The sequence below is a fragment of the Rutidosis leptorrhynchoides genome, chromosome 2, assembly GCF_046630445.1.
Source record: "Rutidosis leptorrhynchoides isolate AG116_Rl617_1_P2 chromosome 2, CSIRO_AGI_Rlap_v1, whole genome shotgun sequence".
Classification (NCBI taxonomy): Eukaryota; Viridiplantae; Streptophyta; class Magnoliopsida; order Asterales; family Asteraceae; genus Rutidosis; species Rutidosis leptorrhynchoides.
Genome location: NC_092334.1, coordinates 22,560,276 through 22,578,455, shown reverse-complemented (window position 1 = coordinate 22,578,455; position 18,180 = coordinate 22,560,276). Strand labels below are relative to the sequence as shown.

Here is an 18,180-nt window from a genome sequence, read left to right as displayed (position 1 = left end):
TTGTCATTTCACGAGGGAAAAAGGTTATGGAGGGTCTCATTGAGCTCAGCTATCTTCCTACAAAACATCAACTTGTTGATGTTCTCGCCGTTCAAAAAAAAAACTGCTGATGTTCTCACCAAGATACTGTCATCATCACAGTTTCAGCATCTGTTGTCCAAGCTGGGGATGGCTGATCCCCATCCTCCATCTTGATTGAAGGGGGGAGGGGGGAGGGGGGGGGATATGTATTTTCATGTGTATATTTTATTATGATAGTTATTGGTGTATACATCTTATCCCCTATACACCACTCATGTGGTATTGGGTTTTTTGTTGTTGTTGTAACTTTGCTTTTTCCTAGGTTGTATATATGCCAATGATTGGCTTTATGATCAATATGATAAATTCAATATTCTTCCAATCTTTTCTCTAGTTTGTTAAATTTTAGTGTCTCAAATGAACAGTGGAAATGAACATTCAACGCCTTATAGTACAACATTTTAAAGCCGGTTAATAATGAATTCGTGATCACGTTTTTACTTTATTAATGATCCACCTAAAACGTCGACACAATTTAAATCTAATTTACTTAAAATGGACAATATCTATTATACATAGAAGAGTTAATTAAGTGGTTGTGTCACGTAGTGATTTAAACAGGTCGATATATGAAATTGTACGTTAGGTACATCCCATTTCCAACGATATTATCATGCCTACCGAATCACTATTGTGGTTATAATTTATTGAAGGTGTCAAAATTAAGTAACTACACAAATTAGTTATATCTTTCATATCGTTAGGAAATCAAACCTTCTAAGTTATGACTTTATATATGCAAATGTTTATAAATAACTATGTTAAATGCAAATATTGGAGAAAAACAAAAACAAGAAAGCAACAGCGATTGCGAACTTTTCAACAACTCTATGATACAAAGGAGGCTCGGAGGGGAAACAAAGTGATCGAGCGCTCAGGGCCTAGGATTTTCAGGGGGCCCAATTTTTTTATATATAAAGACATAATCGGAGATCTGAGAAGCAAATGAACTAGGGAAACACAACAAAAACTGCAAAGGCAAAGCACAATAAACTCCAAAACAACAAAGGCCGGAAAAAATTAAATCAGAGTCCACTAGCAATCTCGGGACCGGCCCTGTCTATGAACTAATAAAGAAAAGAATATATAACAAATACAAATAAAGAATGAATGATAAATGATATTTAGGTACTATAACCTTCCAACGGTTAAAAACTAGTAACGCTAATCTGCTCACGCGGCACCGCTTTAGGAATGGCCTGCTCAAATGGTAGTCCAATCAACTTATTCAGCAACACCAAAGAATTTTCTAATAAATTAAGTTCTTACAAATTAAGTTCTTACGTGTTGTTGGTGGGGATTGAACCTGAGATGCTTAAAAAAAACAGTACTTTTACCAAAAGTCTCCACAAGAGCATTGACCATCTTTAAAATGATGAAACCTGCTGTAATCTCTCACAACAATAACTCTTTCAGTGATCTTTGATACAAATTTCGTGAAATTATGACAATCTATACAAACTCTAAGATTTTTAAAGATCCTAATCTCACTTCCTTCTTCAGTATTCAACAGTCCAAAAGCAATCGCTAATCTCTCGCTATGTACATTCACCATTATTTCCTTCTCTTCCTCTTCAACATCATGTAATGCTGTCACTGTATCTGTCTGAAATCCAGCTTCCCTCATCTTACCCATTAATTTCTCTAGTATTGCGTAAATTGCTTCCGTTTGTCCATGAGATCGTTGTCCAGATGTGAATACATGTGGGATCTTATTGATTTCAATTAGAGTACAACCAGGTGTTTTTGCAAGTTTTTGATTCTTGATCACCTGCCTAACTGAAGCAGCTTCATTATAATTCTTGTCAACAGTGTATATATTGGACATCAGAACATGATAGCCAACATTTTCAGGATCCAATTCAAATAATTTATTAGATGCTATTCGTGCTAAATCAGTGTTCTTGTGTGTTTTGCAAGCACCAAGCAGAGCACCCCATATAGGAGGACCCGGGTCAACAGGCATTTTGTTGATAAAAGTTAACGCCTTTTTTAATTCTCCAGCTCTACCATATAAGTCAACCATGCAGGCGTAGTGCTCGGGTGACGGGTCAAACCCACGATCCTCAACCATCGAGTTGAAAATATCTTCTCCTTCTTTAACAAATCCTGCATGGCTACAAGCGTTTAAAATAGAAACAAAACTAACACCACTTAGAGGTACTTTTGATTCAACCATTTCGTTAAAAATCTTGAGGGCTTCTTGTGCACGCCCATGAATACCATAACCAGTGATCATTGCATTATATGTCACCGGGTTTTTGTCCTTCATGGTGTCAAAAACTCGACGGGCATCTTCTACACTTCCACATTTTGCATACATATCGATTAAAGCAGTAGAGACATAAACATTGGACTCAAAATTCTCTTTACTTGCTAAATTGTGAACCCATTGTCCTAAACTTAAAGCACCAAGTTGAGCACATACTGACAGAATACTACTAATCGTTGTAGGATTTGGAGGTATTTTAAGATTTTGCATTTCTTGGAAAAGTGTTTTTGCCTCATCGGTTAAACCGTTTTGAGCATAACCTGAAATCATAGCATTCCATGCTGCCAAGCTTTTATCTAAAGTTTCATCAAATAACTTTCTTGCTAAATCAATCTCGTTAAGTCGACTGTATACTGTTATTATTGCAGTTGCAACTGATGTTTGCAAAATTAAACTAGACTTTAAACAGAAACTATGGATTGCACTTGTCAAAATCAAATGACCGAAGGGATAGGACACGGGAATTAAATTAACCATAGTGCTTGAACTAACTTTTTGCTTCGATACCAGCATCTCGTTAAACAGACCAACAGCTCTATCCATCTGTCGGTTACAATTAAATCCAGAAATCAAAGCATTATAAGCTATTACATCCGGGCGTTCAATCTGCTCAAACAAACACATTGCAGTCAAGATATCTCCACATTTTGCATACAACGATATCAGCCCCGTAAGAACATGAACATGCGAATGAAACCCAACTTTAATCGCCAAGCCTTCAATCATCATCCCCAATTTCAAATCCATCAGTTCAGCAACAGCCTTAAGGACAGAAGCAAAACTAGTCGAATCTAATCGCCTACCTTTCAAAATCATATCTTTAAAAACCAACACCGCTTCATCCAAACACCCATTTTCTTCCAACCCAGATATCATAGTATTATACAACACGGTATCTCGGCCCGGCATTATATCGAACACCTTATACGCATACCCCACGTGACCAAAATTTAAATACATTTTAACTATAGCTGACCCAACATATAAATCCAAACCAGCTCCCCCAATAACCGACTGCCCGTGCAGACAAGATCCCAACTTTTTACTTGAAAGCTTTGAGGCAGCTGAAATAACATACGAGTAAGTAAAGCCATTAGCTTTGATGTTCTTGGTTTGGCGCAATTTACGATAAACTGAAAGCGAACTTGAATGGTCGTTGTTAAGAGAGAAAGCTCGAATGAAGACATTGTATAGAAACAGATCAGGGTTTGGGAATGAAGAACAGATAAGGGTTGCGTCGGAAATGGAGCCGAAATCAGAGAGTTTTTGGATGAGTTTTGTGATGGTGGCTGGGTCGTTGTTGAGGTTGTTGATGATGATTTGGGCGTAGGTTTGGCGGAGATGGGATTGTGTGGTGGCGTTGGTGATTAATTTTAGAAAAAAGTTTCGGTCACGGTTTGCTGCTATTATGCTTCTGTTAATCATTCTGGTTCTTTTGGTTTTCTTTTTTTTTTTTTTGGCGGCAAAGTAAATGGTGTGTGATAGGGTATTTTGAGAATTGATAATTGTATAATTTACAGTCGTTAAGAGAATAAAAGTGTATTTGTTTTCGTAATTATATGGTTCAGCGCTAGTTGTTAAACCTTAAATATTCAGCACATTTGTTTTTGACATGTGATATTAAGCATTTAGTGTTAAACTATTTAGAATTGAAACATTAATCATTAATCACTTATATTTTCTGCAATATTCTACTATATTGAACACTTATTTTAATTTTTTACTGTATCTATGTAATACGTTAATAAGATATTCACCTTATTTATATTGTTTATATATATTAGTTATCAAACAAATTACAGTTATTCATAATTAAATCAATTAATAACTTTTAATTCATTCAGACTAATCATTATCAAACGCATCCTAAGAAAGATTTAGATGCTTGGTTCTTGTGGGTTATGTCATATTATTAATATATATTTTTTTTGCTTTTTATACGTGAATGATTCTCGTAGTCTATGTTAGAAAATCGTGTGTACTTTTAGTCAGATTAACGCAACGGATAGTTAAAAATAATCAGTTATTATTTTATAAACCATTTACAAAATTAAATATTCATATATTTAAATTTAATAAAACATGCACATGATTAACGATGCAAAAGATCCAGTTACACCACTAATAATTGTCAAAATATGTAATTCACAAAGTGAGTAAACGATATACATTTCTTGAAGAAACTGATTGAAGGAGAGAAACATACGATCAAAAATATGACCGTCTCTTAGGATAGTCCACACTACACTTCAAACGACCGTCAATGGATGCTAGTCCAAACCCAAGTAACAAATTAATCAACCATTGATTAATTGTGTGAAACAATTAAAAAAATAATACTCCTCATACGATTTCACTTTGCATTTTCTTTTACTTTTTGTTATGCTCTCAAAGCTAGTTTTGAGATGGATATAAGATGTACGTACTTATGAAACTCTCTCCAACTCTTTGTTGTATGTGTGTGTTTTTATCATTGTGATCATCAAATCAATATATAGAAAAAAGGTTTGTAATAATAGAGTTGAGTTGTAGTGGTTGAGTTTCACATGTCACGGGAGTTCAAAACAAAATAGCTTTTCATTAGTCAATAAAATCATATTTCGTTTGATTTGGTTTTAAAAAGTCGTATTTCCCAAATACTTGTATGTTATGTAACTTATAATTAATAATTTCTATCATGTCGCTTTCATGTGAATAGTAAATTAATTAATTTTGTTTCATTTCCTATTCATATGAATAGTAAATGAATTAATTTCGATTTACTATTTTGTTACTTGAGTAATATATATACATCATATATATATATTTTATTTGACGTCTCGGTGTATATGTGTGTGACCCCGAAAGCTCAAATAAAGTTGGTCATATAGTTATATGTTGTACCTTGCACATTAATCCTACAGACTCCCACTTGTGCATGGCACAACACCAAGTAACTATACAAACAATGGTAAGCGTCTAGCAACACGTCATTGTCCCCAAATTCATGTGAGGTTAGTTTCTCGAAACTGTTTATGGTAAGTTTTAAATGTCATTCGTCCTTTTGTTTCAGATACTTTAGTTAAATTTGAGATATGGATCATCGGTCATTCTCATTTGTTTAACAATTTTGTTTCTCGATCTTAGAACTGAATTAGATCACCAAATTAATTAAGTATCATCTTAATTACATCTGAGTGCGGCCACACAAATATCTTATTCATTCATCGAGGAGCTCCAAAAGTATCTAACTCCAAATATTTTAGAGGAACAAATCATATATTGCATACACGTGTCTATCACGAGCTTTACATTATACCCAATAATGGCCTTTATAACAGCCTTATTCAGGACAACGTTTAACCATATCAAAATACAATGCTACACTCATCAAGACGGGCGTGCATCTCAAGTCTAAGGACACAAAAACATAATCACTAAAAGATTTACTACTGACTACGATCCATGTAGTGACATCTCATGGTTGGGTCATTCCAATATTCATCATCAATGAATACATATGAATTTTGGTCTCAACAAGTTAACTATTCATCATCAATGAATATAACCAAAATTTCACATTAATCTTAATTCATGTTATTCCCATAACATGACCAATTATGGAGATTTTGAATAATCAACAATTATTCATGGATTAAACATGCTAATATATAACACAGTGATATAAATGAAAACTACCATATCAAGTATGTCAATTCATTAACATAAAACTGCTTAATGTTCCAAAAATATCCAAATATTAAATTACAAATGAAAAAGATCAGCAGCATAACGAAGTCCAATACTACTTGCATGATCATCATGCTTGTTGTGCATCATGGACTTCGTGAACGGGTCAACCACATTATCATTTGTATGAACCTTTAAGAATACTAATATCATTCCACTTAATGACTTAATGAATGTAGTCAAACTTTTGAAGAATGTGCCAGATACTTTTATGTACATATGATTCTTTCAAAAGTATATTAACACTCGAACTATCACAGTACATATTATAGAAGATTAAATGTTGTGTACTACTCTGAGTATAACAATAAACTTCCTTATCCAGACAGCTTTCTGAGCAGCTTCTCAGTCAACAATGTATTCTGCTTTTGTTGTAGATTGTTCAATAGTGCTCTGCCTAGAGCTCTTCCACTCAACTGTCTTGCCCATCATGACAAAGAAACAACGTGACTGGATCGAGAATCATCTTGATCAGTTTGTGTGACAACCCGGAAATTTCCAACCAAATTTAAACTTAATCTTTATATGTTTCCGACATGATAAGCAAAGTCTGTAATGTTGAAATCTCAAAAACTTTGAACTGTGTTCATATAATCAATTACTTTTGGCTGTGCTCGATGATTCACGAACATTTATGTGTATATAGATGTGTATATATAATATATAATATTAATTGAAAACGTTAACAAAGTATTAGATGTATAATACTTTACATGAACGTATTTGCCAACGGAATTATAAGATAATTTCAAATGATTGAGTTATCAGATACATTATGATATGATTATGGGTCTCTGCTATGAGGTCCACTGTGATTTAAGAAATCTGTTTTATTCGAAAAATGGTAAAATGATTCTCATGTAAGAACAAATGTGTCGATTAATGGGAACTAGATAATAGTTAATGGAGAACCAAATTTTATAATATTTGATTGATTTAATTTCAAACGTGCGAAAACGTTTTAGATATAATAGGAATTGATTGTTAAAATATTTTTGTTTAAATAACGTAATTTGAATAGATATTTTACAAAGTGATAAAATATAATATTAACTTGGTCATAAAACGTTTTGATTTAAAACAATATTATTAAATATATTTTGATAAATAACGAGAAAATGATTTAAAGAAGCAAATGACCAAAACACTCGAAAGTTCAAGATACACTTTGTGTAATATAGTTTATTGACAATTTAAGTCTATTTATTAATAAAGGTACGTGTCGAAGACATAAAATACGAGTTTTCTAAGCGTACGAAAGGACGTTCGAAAACCCGGAACCGGGAGATAAGTCGAACGTAAACGTACAAGACATCGGAACCAAAATTACAAGTTAACTAGGCACGAGAATATAATATAATATATAATTAATTAATATAAATTATATATATTATATATTTATTTAATTATGTCGACAAGCAAAACAACAAAACAAGGTGAGCTGGAAATCCTTGCCATGCGATCGCATGGCCATAGAGAGTAAACCCCATGCGATCGCATGGGGTGCTGTTTCAGGTCAGGTGCTATAAAACCTCGAGTTTTGCTTTGATTTCATTTACTCCTTCTCATTTTCTCTGCTCTCTAGTGTGTGTGTGTATATATATATATATATATATATATATATATATATATATATATATATATATATATATATATATATATATATATATATATATATATATATTAAGATTAATATTATTATTAATCTAATTATTATTAGTAGTATTAGTATTATTATTAATAATACACATAAAATACTACGAAAAGGTTATGAGTAAATCATTTCAAAACGAGTTTTATGAGCAAGATAGAGCTAAGGAAATTATGGGTTATAATTTTGGAGGTTATAAATTTGGTTTGAGGGTATAGCTCGTGAGGTCAAACTAGTGTTTATCATCTCCGTTGCGTCTACGTACTTTCCCGAAATATTGAATCTCAATATTGATATGTGAGCATTCATATCTTATCTTTTATATATTAATACTATATACATGTCTAGTGCTCGAGTATATATGTTTATACATGCTTGTATTCTAAATTTCGTCGTTAGATAATTTTACGATGAATCACGAATTTAATACATATACTACTGATATAAGATATATGATATGCAAGTTATTGGAAAGCTGGCGAAAAATTAATAACTTTTCATTTAGAAATCGCGTGATTTCGATGAACGGATTAAAAGATATGGTCAACTGAATTATGGTTAACGTTAATTGAAATTTTGTTTGAAACTGTAAATTAATATTTAAACAACTTGTCTATGAGATTGATAAATGAGATTTTCATATATTACTAATCGAGTAAATGAATTTCTATATAAAGCACGTTTTGTTTTGTTGATCAATTATCAAAGTTGACTGTCTTATCATGTTTTAATGCTTTATAAACACTATAATCTGATTTTACAAGTATTGGAAAACTATGTGAAATAATAAAATATGTTCGATTGCCATGATAATTCAAATATAATATAGCTCCTGAAATAAATAATATTTTGAGTTTGATAAACTATAAATTCGTTCAATTATCAAGACTTATACTATGTTAATATAATAAACATGTATAGATTTAAAGATCATATTGGGTCAGGTTGACTTTTGAGATGACTTTTGTTAACTGTTACATGTCGGTCTCGCGCATTAGGATTGTGATACACTATGACCTGACCTAGCTTGTTAGACATTTATTGACCAACATATGCTCTCTAGGTTGAGATCTACGGTTACTTTGCATTCCGAATTTCGGTCACATTTCGGTGAATGAATTTATGTGCTGCTAAGGTGAGTTTCATTTGGTCCCTTTTTAATTGCTTTTGCAATATATATTTTTGGGCTGAGAATACATGCACTTTATTTTAAACGCAATGGATACAAGTACATACTAAATTCTACACCGAGTTTGAGCCGAAAATCCCTTAGCTTTGGTAACTAGTAACTGCCGGTTATAAGAACTGGTGGGCACGAATAGTGGTATATGGATCCATAGGGCTTGACATCCCCGTCTGTTCCAGGTATAGAAACCCTAGCCTGAACTATAAAACAGACGTATGCTATTTGAGTTTAGTACACGTTGATTTACGTGTATTGTACATGTTGGTTGCATGTATGTTAAAACAGGGGTACTTATTGTAACGTTAAAGTTTAGTTACCAGAGTGCTCAATCTTGTAGAATATTTTGATAAACGTTTCTGGAAGAAACAACTGAAATCTTGTGATCCACCTTTATATACAGATTATGCGCAACATTAAAACTATGAACTCACCAACATTTGTGTTGACACTTTTAAGCATGTTTATTCTCAGGTTCCTAGAAGTCTTTCGCTGTTTGCTTATATGTGATACAAGCTATGTGCACGGAGTCATACATGCTTTATTCGAGAAAACGTTGCATTCACAAAATCATCACCATGTATCTTATTTTTGACTGCATTATTAACGGATGTAGTATTGTAAACTATTAATTACGGTGATTGTCTATATGTAGAAATCATCAAACATCAAAAACCTTGGAATTTGATATTCAATTATGGTGTGCCTTTTCAAAAGAATGCAATGTTTACAAAACGTATCATGTAGAGGTCAGTAACTCACTGTGAAATCGATGAATGACGTATTTGTCCAAAAGGATTTGGAAGGATCATCACAGTTGGTATCAGAGCTTGAGGTCATAGGGAACCAGAATTTGCATTAGTGTACTTAACTGGTAATTGTTAGAATGCATTAGTGAGTCTGGACTATGACCGTATCTATTTTTACCGAGTTTTGCTTATCATTTCTTGTCAGAAATTACTTGATTATCGTTCCTAAGTCTAGACGCGTTTTTTTGCATTTATGTAACGTCCTCCCAATAGGGTCTGGAAGGAACGTCACTAATATCAAAACATACCAGCATATTATAATAAACGAGAACAATACTAAATGATGAATTTAACTTTAATGAGTACGCAGCGGAAAATGAAATGTCGTTACAATGACAGGAATAACAATATCGTAAATGTTCACATGAAGAAGTAATAAATGCGATATCTCTTGATCCTATGTCCAAGTAGCATCACATAAGCAGTAAGTATAAGAGCTTGAATCAAACAGAACTTGAGACAAAACATGCTAAAGTGTCAACCAAAAAGGTTGAGTGAAGTTCATAGGTTTAACAAAAAGTTTGTCGTTGTTTTAGACCACAAGATTTAGTTTGTAAAGTTGATCTCCCGCAGGATCAAAAAGTTATGCCAATGCGTGATATTTAGACTAAACGTTCAAGTTTGCCCCATGACAAGTTGTGTCTGTCCTTGTCGGTTTAATTTCATTATTAGGTAATACAATGACTTGGTCAAATGTATCGGGGACGTTACTCCCGGTAGGCCTACCCCCAATAATTAAGCATGCCGCAGAAATTAAAAATATCACTGTAGGGACTTAGTCGGACATAGCCGGGTATAGCATAGTTTAACAGTTTGGTACTTGTGTCTAAAGTGTAAAAAGTAAAAACAGCATGTGTCTCACCCCAAGTAAAAGTAAGTAAGTTTGCTAGCAATTAAAGAGGGGCTATGAATTCACCTTAGTAAGTAGAGAGAGAGTTATTCCTCGGAATAAAGAGTTGAACGAGTGAGCAGGAAAATCAACTAGTAGTAATTCTTCAAATAGAGAATGAGAGAAATTTTGGTGTGAGTTTGAATGAGAAATGAGGGGTATTTATACTTGAAAAAATTAGGTAAAAAGAATAAAATAATTAAAATAAAAAGAAATATTTTAATTCTTAATGGGATTTTAAAATTAAAAAATATTAAATGTTAGGTCATGGGATAATGCACAAAATAAAATAATAAAAGTAGTTTTTCCATTACAATTTTTAATTAAAAAGTAATTTATTTATTTATTTATTTATTTTTTTTCATTTATTTTAAGGATTTTTTTTATATAAATAAACAAATTGATTTAATGTTTTTCCAAGAATATTTGTCAATAATATTTTATTTTTAATTTTTTTTATTTTGTTTTATTTAATTAATAAATACAAATTTTGCATAAAAATAATAAATAATTCGGTATTTTGTATTTTTAATAATAATTATGATTTTAATTATTAAACTATAGTTTTAGTAAGTTTGTAAATATTATTACATTTATATATAATTGGATTTATTATATAGTTAAATATATAATACATTAACTAAATAATAAAAGTGATACAAAGTTTATATACTTAGTTAAATTATGTCAAATTATATAAATTAATAATATATTATTTATTTAAGCGTACATTGTTGACTAAAAATTACTATTCGGTCAATATTTAATTTTATATAACAACCCTTAATACATATAGTCAGACATATAACCCTGGGGTTAATTCAGTAATTTAGAAGTCGAAAAGTGAGGGTTGTTACAGTACCTCCCCGTTAATAAAAACTTCGTCCCGAAGTTTTAGGTAGACTTCTCGGATGCATCAGCGGTTGAGAAGAGATGGGGATATTTCTGTTTCATTTGGTCTTCACGTTCCCAGGTATGTTCGGGGCCTTGCGTGTTTTCCAAAGGATAGAATATTGTTTTGTTTCAAGCGTTTAAGTCATACAAACCATAATCTCTATAGGTTCTTCTACGAAGTGCATTTTATCATTAATGCAGAGATCATTCAAAATGATGATGTTATGCAAGTCATTTCAGTAAATTGGATACATGAAATGTGTTATGAATAATATTGAGCTCATTTAAAACCTTGAGCGTTTATGCTGTAATATTAGGCAGACAAAACAGAGAGGAGTTCATGAAAATCATAGTCATGAAATTTGATAGAGATCGTCATTCTTTATAACAAGAATGATGAATTAGAGTTTTATCGACATTAAATAATATGGATAAAGTAATTCGATTATAGAAAGAGTATAAACGAAGCTATCGTAAAAGAGTAAATGAGAAAATTAAATGTTCGCCTTAACTTTTGACGTAGTTACGATTGATTTCCGGATTTCAAGGAATTAAATAAATCTTCGAAATCTTTATAAGATTTGATTTTCCGGTAATTACGGAAATTAGGATTTTCTTTAATTAAATGCGGTGAATTGCCTCGATTGCTGTGTCTGGAATTTTTGCTATAAATTAGCTTCTTCCGTTTCATTATCTTCACCACTTATATACTTTCTTTCTCAATTCATACTTCCCAAAGTTTTGTTAATATGCTCAATCTAGTTCTTGTCTTTGACATTATATTGGTTATCACCACAATCATCCATCTTTTCCAACTCCCACCAGAGGAGTCTGTTTACTTCTACTATGCTCTAGGATTTATTGTGTTTTTAGTTCTCCCGTGTCTTTATATTGCTATACGCATTGATATACACGGTTTGTAATTTCATTGTTATTATCGGGATTTATATTTTCCCTTATATGTCGAAGCTTCATGCTTTTGTAAAGCAAGTAACGGTCCAGAATTCATAGGTATGAAGTTTTGAATGATCATGATATTCAAAGCAGAAGGAAGGTAATAGCACGATTTGATTTGTCATATTACCAGAATATCCGGAAAAGACCGAATTATCAAGAAAAATATTTTCTTGATATGTTTAGAGTTTAAATAGATAAGAGTCGTGTAACATGGCAAATGATGATTATAAAGTCTATGAATCATCATCTTCCATTAAAAATTTAGCATGACTTACTGTAATATAATCACGTTGGCCTGACGTCATTATATTATACTAACTCATGCTTCAATTCCCAACACTACTTCAAATCATTCATAATTTAAACTTGAACTTTACAGAATATTGAAACTAAAACAGTTTCCTTTATGATGTGATAAAGATATCTTAAAGAGATAATTAATTGCTGACAAGAATCGTTATAAAGATATCTTCAGAAATATAGAGGATATTTATAACGAAATATACAGTGATATCTCAGAATTTCTTAGTTCCAATGACGAGGAAAATTCTTTTGTTTCCTCTGCATTTAATGCTACCATACCTGAATCATTGGTTATCAATCCGAGATGGTTTCAAGAAATTTTATTTTTTAGATGATTAAACGCTGATTGTAATCGTCAACGGATTTAATGGTTAACGAATAGGCATTGTTGATGACAATTTCGGTGGTTTGATGTGATAATTCATCATAGAATACGAATGAATATAATTCATGAATGTAGTGATCTTTAGGAAGATAACACCTGCTAAAGCTTTACTTGAATTCTGGTATGTTAATTTCAGAATGTGTAATTAAATTTGTATGAAAATGATTGTGTATCACAGTGAAGGCAGTGAGTATAATTAATGATTTATGAAACGAAATTGAAGAATGTACAGTGTATTTATGTGAGATGTAAATATTTCTCGGATATTACCTACCCGTTAAAATATTTTCACAATTAACAGTTTTTACAATCTTTATGAAGATAAACGTTCATATATGTATTCTTCAGATATAATCATGGATTTAATGAGTTAATATATATTAAACTCATTTGATTTGCGGTTTAGAACGAGAGTAAATAATCTCCAAAATCTTAGAGATTTCATAATTGTTGCGAAATATTTCGCTAATGAAGTTATGAATCAATACATTCATCGTTATACTTGATTTATTATGAAATGGAGTTTATTGTGCTGAAGCAGTGATTAACAATTGTTAAGTCATTAGTGAAGGGTGTACATCATAGCATATTAGTGATATGAATTAACCAAGTAGTACATACTAGTTGAGATTCTCACGTAATTGCTTAGTACGACAAGATTTATTATTGTTCCAAATCATATATATATAAGGTATACATATATAATTCTTCACGAAGAATGAGTCAATACATCTTAACTCTTTATTGCTAATATTCCTTAGTATCTATGGGGCGTATCATGTTGATGTTTGAGGTACTGAGTGTGTTGTTGAGGCGTGGGATGCGAATGTTGTTGTTGATGAAGCTGATGCTGTTAGTGGTGATGTTGATGGTACTGATGGTACTGGTGGTGATGCTGGTTATGCTGCTGGTGCTGCTGCTGGTGTTCGTAGGTTTCGCACCAGATTTTCCAGAGCCACTACTCGAGCGCGAAGCTCGTTGACTTCTTCTATTATTCCGGGATGATTGGTGGTTGGAACAAGGGGGTGAATAAGATCTAGAATCTTCGATATTATATATTCGTGACGGGATACCCTGGAAAGAAGAGAGAAAATGGTGTTTCGGACTGGTTCGCCGGTAAGCGCTTCAGGTTCTTCGCCAAGAGGTGAATTCGGTTGGTGGAAGGGATCACCTTCTTCTTGTCTCCATTGATTGAGTCGGCTACGAACCCATCCCCAATTCATCCAGAATAGATGATGGCTGATTGGTTCGTTTGTTCCGGTTACGCTGCCGTGGGAGCTTGAAGAGTTTGAGAAATTCATATTATATGTTTGGAATAGGGTTTGATATGAAATGGGTATTGAATACCGAATGATATATTCGTCTCCTTGAATACGTATTTATAGCAAAAAGATTTCCGTAATTTACGGAGGAAATTTAGGATAAGTGGTAGACAAAGTTTATAGACATGATAATATATGATAAGATATGATGTGTCATCCATTTATGTAATAATGGTGGTATGACGTGTTGAGATTTGTAACCAGATATTGATTAAAGAATTTCAATTCGTATACTGTGATAACCCAATAATATTTTCTGGTTCGCAAACCGATGCATAAAGGCATAAGATACGTGAGTGTTTGAAGTAATAGCAGGAGCTTGTGGACGAACCGTTATCTTCAATAACATATAGAAGTTTGATAAACTTGATAGGTCATAAGTTTGAAAAAAAATTAAGTGGAATAAAGATGAATATGATATAAACGAAACACTTTATTTTATTAAGAACAAGGCTTTAAACAAGCCTTCTTATTACACGATTCGGGGATAAAAATAGTTTAAGGCCTAGCCTTTGCATAGATAGAAAATAACTAGGAAATATTAAGATTGAAGTAGTCTTCATATTTCTTCTTCTCGTCCTCAACCTCCTTCATAAACTTCTCAAACTTGTCGTTCTTCTCCTTTTGTTCCTCATAAAGATACTCGATGTTATCATAAAGATTGGAAACATCATTGTTGATTACATGGTACTTGTGGTCCCTCATAGAAAGTTGATTATTCACGCAGTTTTTCTCCATCTTCAATCTAAAGTCAACATCTTCTCTTAGGTAGGAGAGATATTGCTTCCCCCATCGGGAATTTCTTGTAAGGGTGCAAACCAAAGTCCACATCGGTCATGGGATAAAACAAATGTATGTATATAATCTCTTTCTTTAGCTCAGCATTTTCCTCCATGAGCTTCTTGATCGCTAGGTCTTTTTCCTTCATTTGAGCATCGATCCTTGCAATATGGTGAATAAGGTCATCGGTAGTTTTTCGCAGATTCATGAGCTCGTACTTGGCATCAACTTCATCGTACGAAGGAGATCGGAATCTTTTCTTTGACGGCCCAGTTTCTTCAAGACATTTCCTCTTTTCTTTATTCCTTGGGGTTGGATAGTATTCAGGAGACCCATGTAACTTTAGAGTAGTATTTGGGCTATAATTTGGTGAGGGAGGACCACCAAAGTCATAAGGTGGACTTTGGACTGGTCTTTCTGTGGAAGACCTTTCAGTATCTTTTTCGGTTGGCTTGAAAAGATTCATTTTGGTCGTTTGATGATAATTAGATATCCTAACATTAGGAAGGATATTTTGATTAGAATCTTTAAGCATAATCGTTAAGATTATGGGGCAATCCTAAGTGCTTTAATTCTAAGGCAGGAAAGGTTATAGTTTCCTAGATTGCTAAGGCACCCTAGCTAACAAGTAAGGCACACATAAAAATGCAATCCTGGTTCTCTATAACAGCCTGGTTATGCTCTGATACCAATCTGTAACATCCTCCCAATAGGGTCTGGAAGGAACGTCACTAATATCAAAACATACCAGCATATTATAATAACCGAGAACAATACTAAATGATGAATTTAACTTTAATGAGTACGTAGCGAAAAATGAAATGTCGTTACAATGACAGGAATAACAATATCGTAAATGTTCACATGCAGAAGTAATAAATGCGATATCTCTTGATCCTATGTCCAAGTAGCATCACATAAGCAGTAAGTATAAGAGCTTGAATCAAACAGCACCTGAGACAAAACATGCTAAAGTGTCAACCAAAAAGGTTGAGTGAAACTCATAGGTTTAACAAAAAGTTTGTCGTTGTTTTAGACCACAAGATTTAGTTTGTAAAGTTGATCTCCCGCAGGATCAAAAAGTTATGCCAATGCGTGATATTTAGACTAAACGTTCAAGTTTGCCCCATGACAAGTTGTGTCTGTCCTTGTCGGTTTAATTTCATTATTAAGTAATACAATGACTTGGTCAAATGTATCGGGGACGTTACTCCCGGTAGGCCTACCCCCAATAATTAAGCATGCCGCAGAAATTAAAAATATCACTGTAGGGACTTAGTCGGACATAGCCGGGTATATCATAGTTTAACAGTTTGGTACTTGTGTCTAAAGTGTAAAAAGTAAAAACAGCATGTTTCTCACCCCAAGTAAAAGTAAGTAAGTTTGCTAGCAATTAAAGAGGGGCTATGAATTCACCTTAGTAAGTAGAGAGAGAGTTATTCCTCGGAATAAAGAGTTGAACGAGTGAGCAGGAAAATCAACTAGTAGTAATTCTTCAAATAGAGAATGAGAGAAATTTTGGTGTGAGTTTGAATAAGAAATGAGGGGTATTTATACTTGAACAAATTAGGTAAAAAGAATAAAATAATTAAAATAAAAAGAAATATTGTAATTCTTAATGGGATTTTAAAATTAAAAAATATTAAATGTTAGGTCATGGGATAATGCACAAAATAAAATAATAAAAGTAGTTTTTTCATTACAATTTTTAATTAAAAAGTAATATTTATTTATTTATTTATTTTCCATTACAAAATAAAATAATAAAAGTAGTATTTATTTATTTATTTATTTTCATTTATTTTAAGGATTTTTTTATATAAATAAACAAATTGATTTAATCTTTTCCAAGAATATTTGTCAATAATATTTTATTTTTAATTTTTTTTAATTTTTGTTTTATTTAATTAATAAATACAAATTTTGCATAAAAATAATAAATAATTCGGTATTTTGTATTTTTAATAATAATTATGATTTTAATTATTAAACTATAGTTTTAGTAAGTTTGTAAATATTATTACATTTATATATAATTGGATTTATTATATAGTTAAATATATAATACATTAACTAAATAATAAAAGTGATACAAAGTTTATATACTTAGTTAAATTATGTCAAATTATATAAATTAATAATATATTATTTATTTAAGCGTACATTGTTGACTAAAAATTACTATTCGGTCAATATTTAATTGTATATAACAACCCTTATTACATATAGTCAGACATATAACCCTAGGGTTAATTCAGTAATTTAGAAGTCGAAAAGTGAGGGTTGTTACAATTTATTGCATAGATAGTGTACAGACAAATTCACATCTTGGCATATCTGTTACTGTAAACTTTACCTGACATCTTTCGAAAAATTCCTTCGTGATTTATGTAATTTTGGTATTATATATACATATATAAATTATGTATTGAAGAGTACCAATCTAAATTCTATAATCTATTTCATATCAAAAATCATCTCCCTAATTATACAAGATGGATCCCGCATCAAGTTCGAATTCCTCAGATTCCGACAGCTATTCCGATATGGAATTCGACCTGAGCTCCGAAAGCAGCGTAACCGGAATGGATCAACCAATTAGTCATCATCTATTCTGGATGAATTGGGGATGAGTTCGTAGCTTACTTAATCATTGGAGACAAGAAGAAGGTGATCCCTTCCATCCACCACATTGCCCTATTGGCGAAGAACCTGAAGCACTTACCGGTGAACCTATTCGTAATACCATTTTCTCTCTCATTTTCTGAGTATCTCATCACGATTATATACTATCTCAAATTCTAGATCTTATTCGTCCGTTCTTCCGAATCGACAATCACCCTGGTGTAATAGAAGAAGTCAACGAGCTTCGCGCTCAGGTAGTGACTTTCGAGAATATGGTGCAAAGGTTACAAGCACCAGCAG

General features: G+C 32.3%; 1 protein-coding gene across 1 annotated transcript; it reads right to left on the bottom strand.

Annotated features, from left to right (window-relative positions):
* Positions 1–1,392: 1,392 nt before the first annotated feature.
* Positions 1,393–3,778, bottom strand: LOC139890628 (pentatricopeptide repeat-containing protein At4g30700). The gene has a single exon (XM_071873529.1). It carries the CDS (start codon positions 3,776–3,778, stop codon positions 1,415–1,417), a length of 2,364 nt encoding a protein of 787 aa, XP_071729630.1. The 3' UTR covers positions 1,393–1,414.
* Between the last annotated feature and the right edge of the window lie 14,402 nt (positions 3,779–18,180).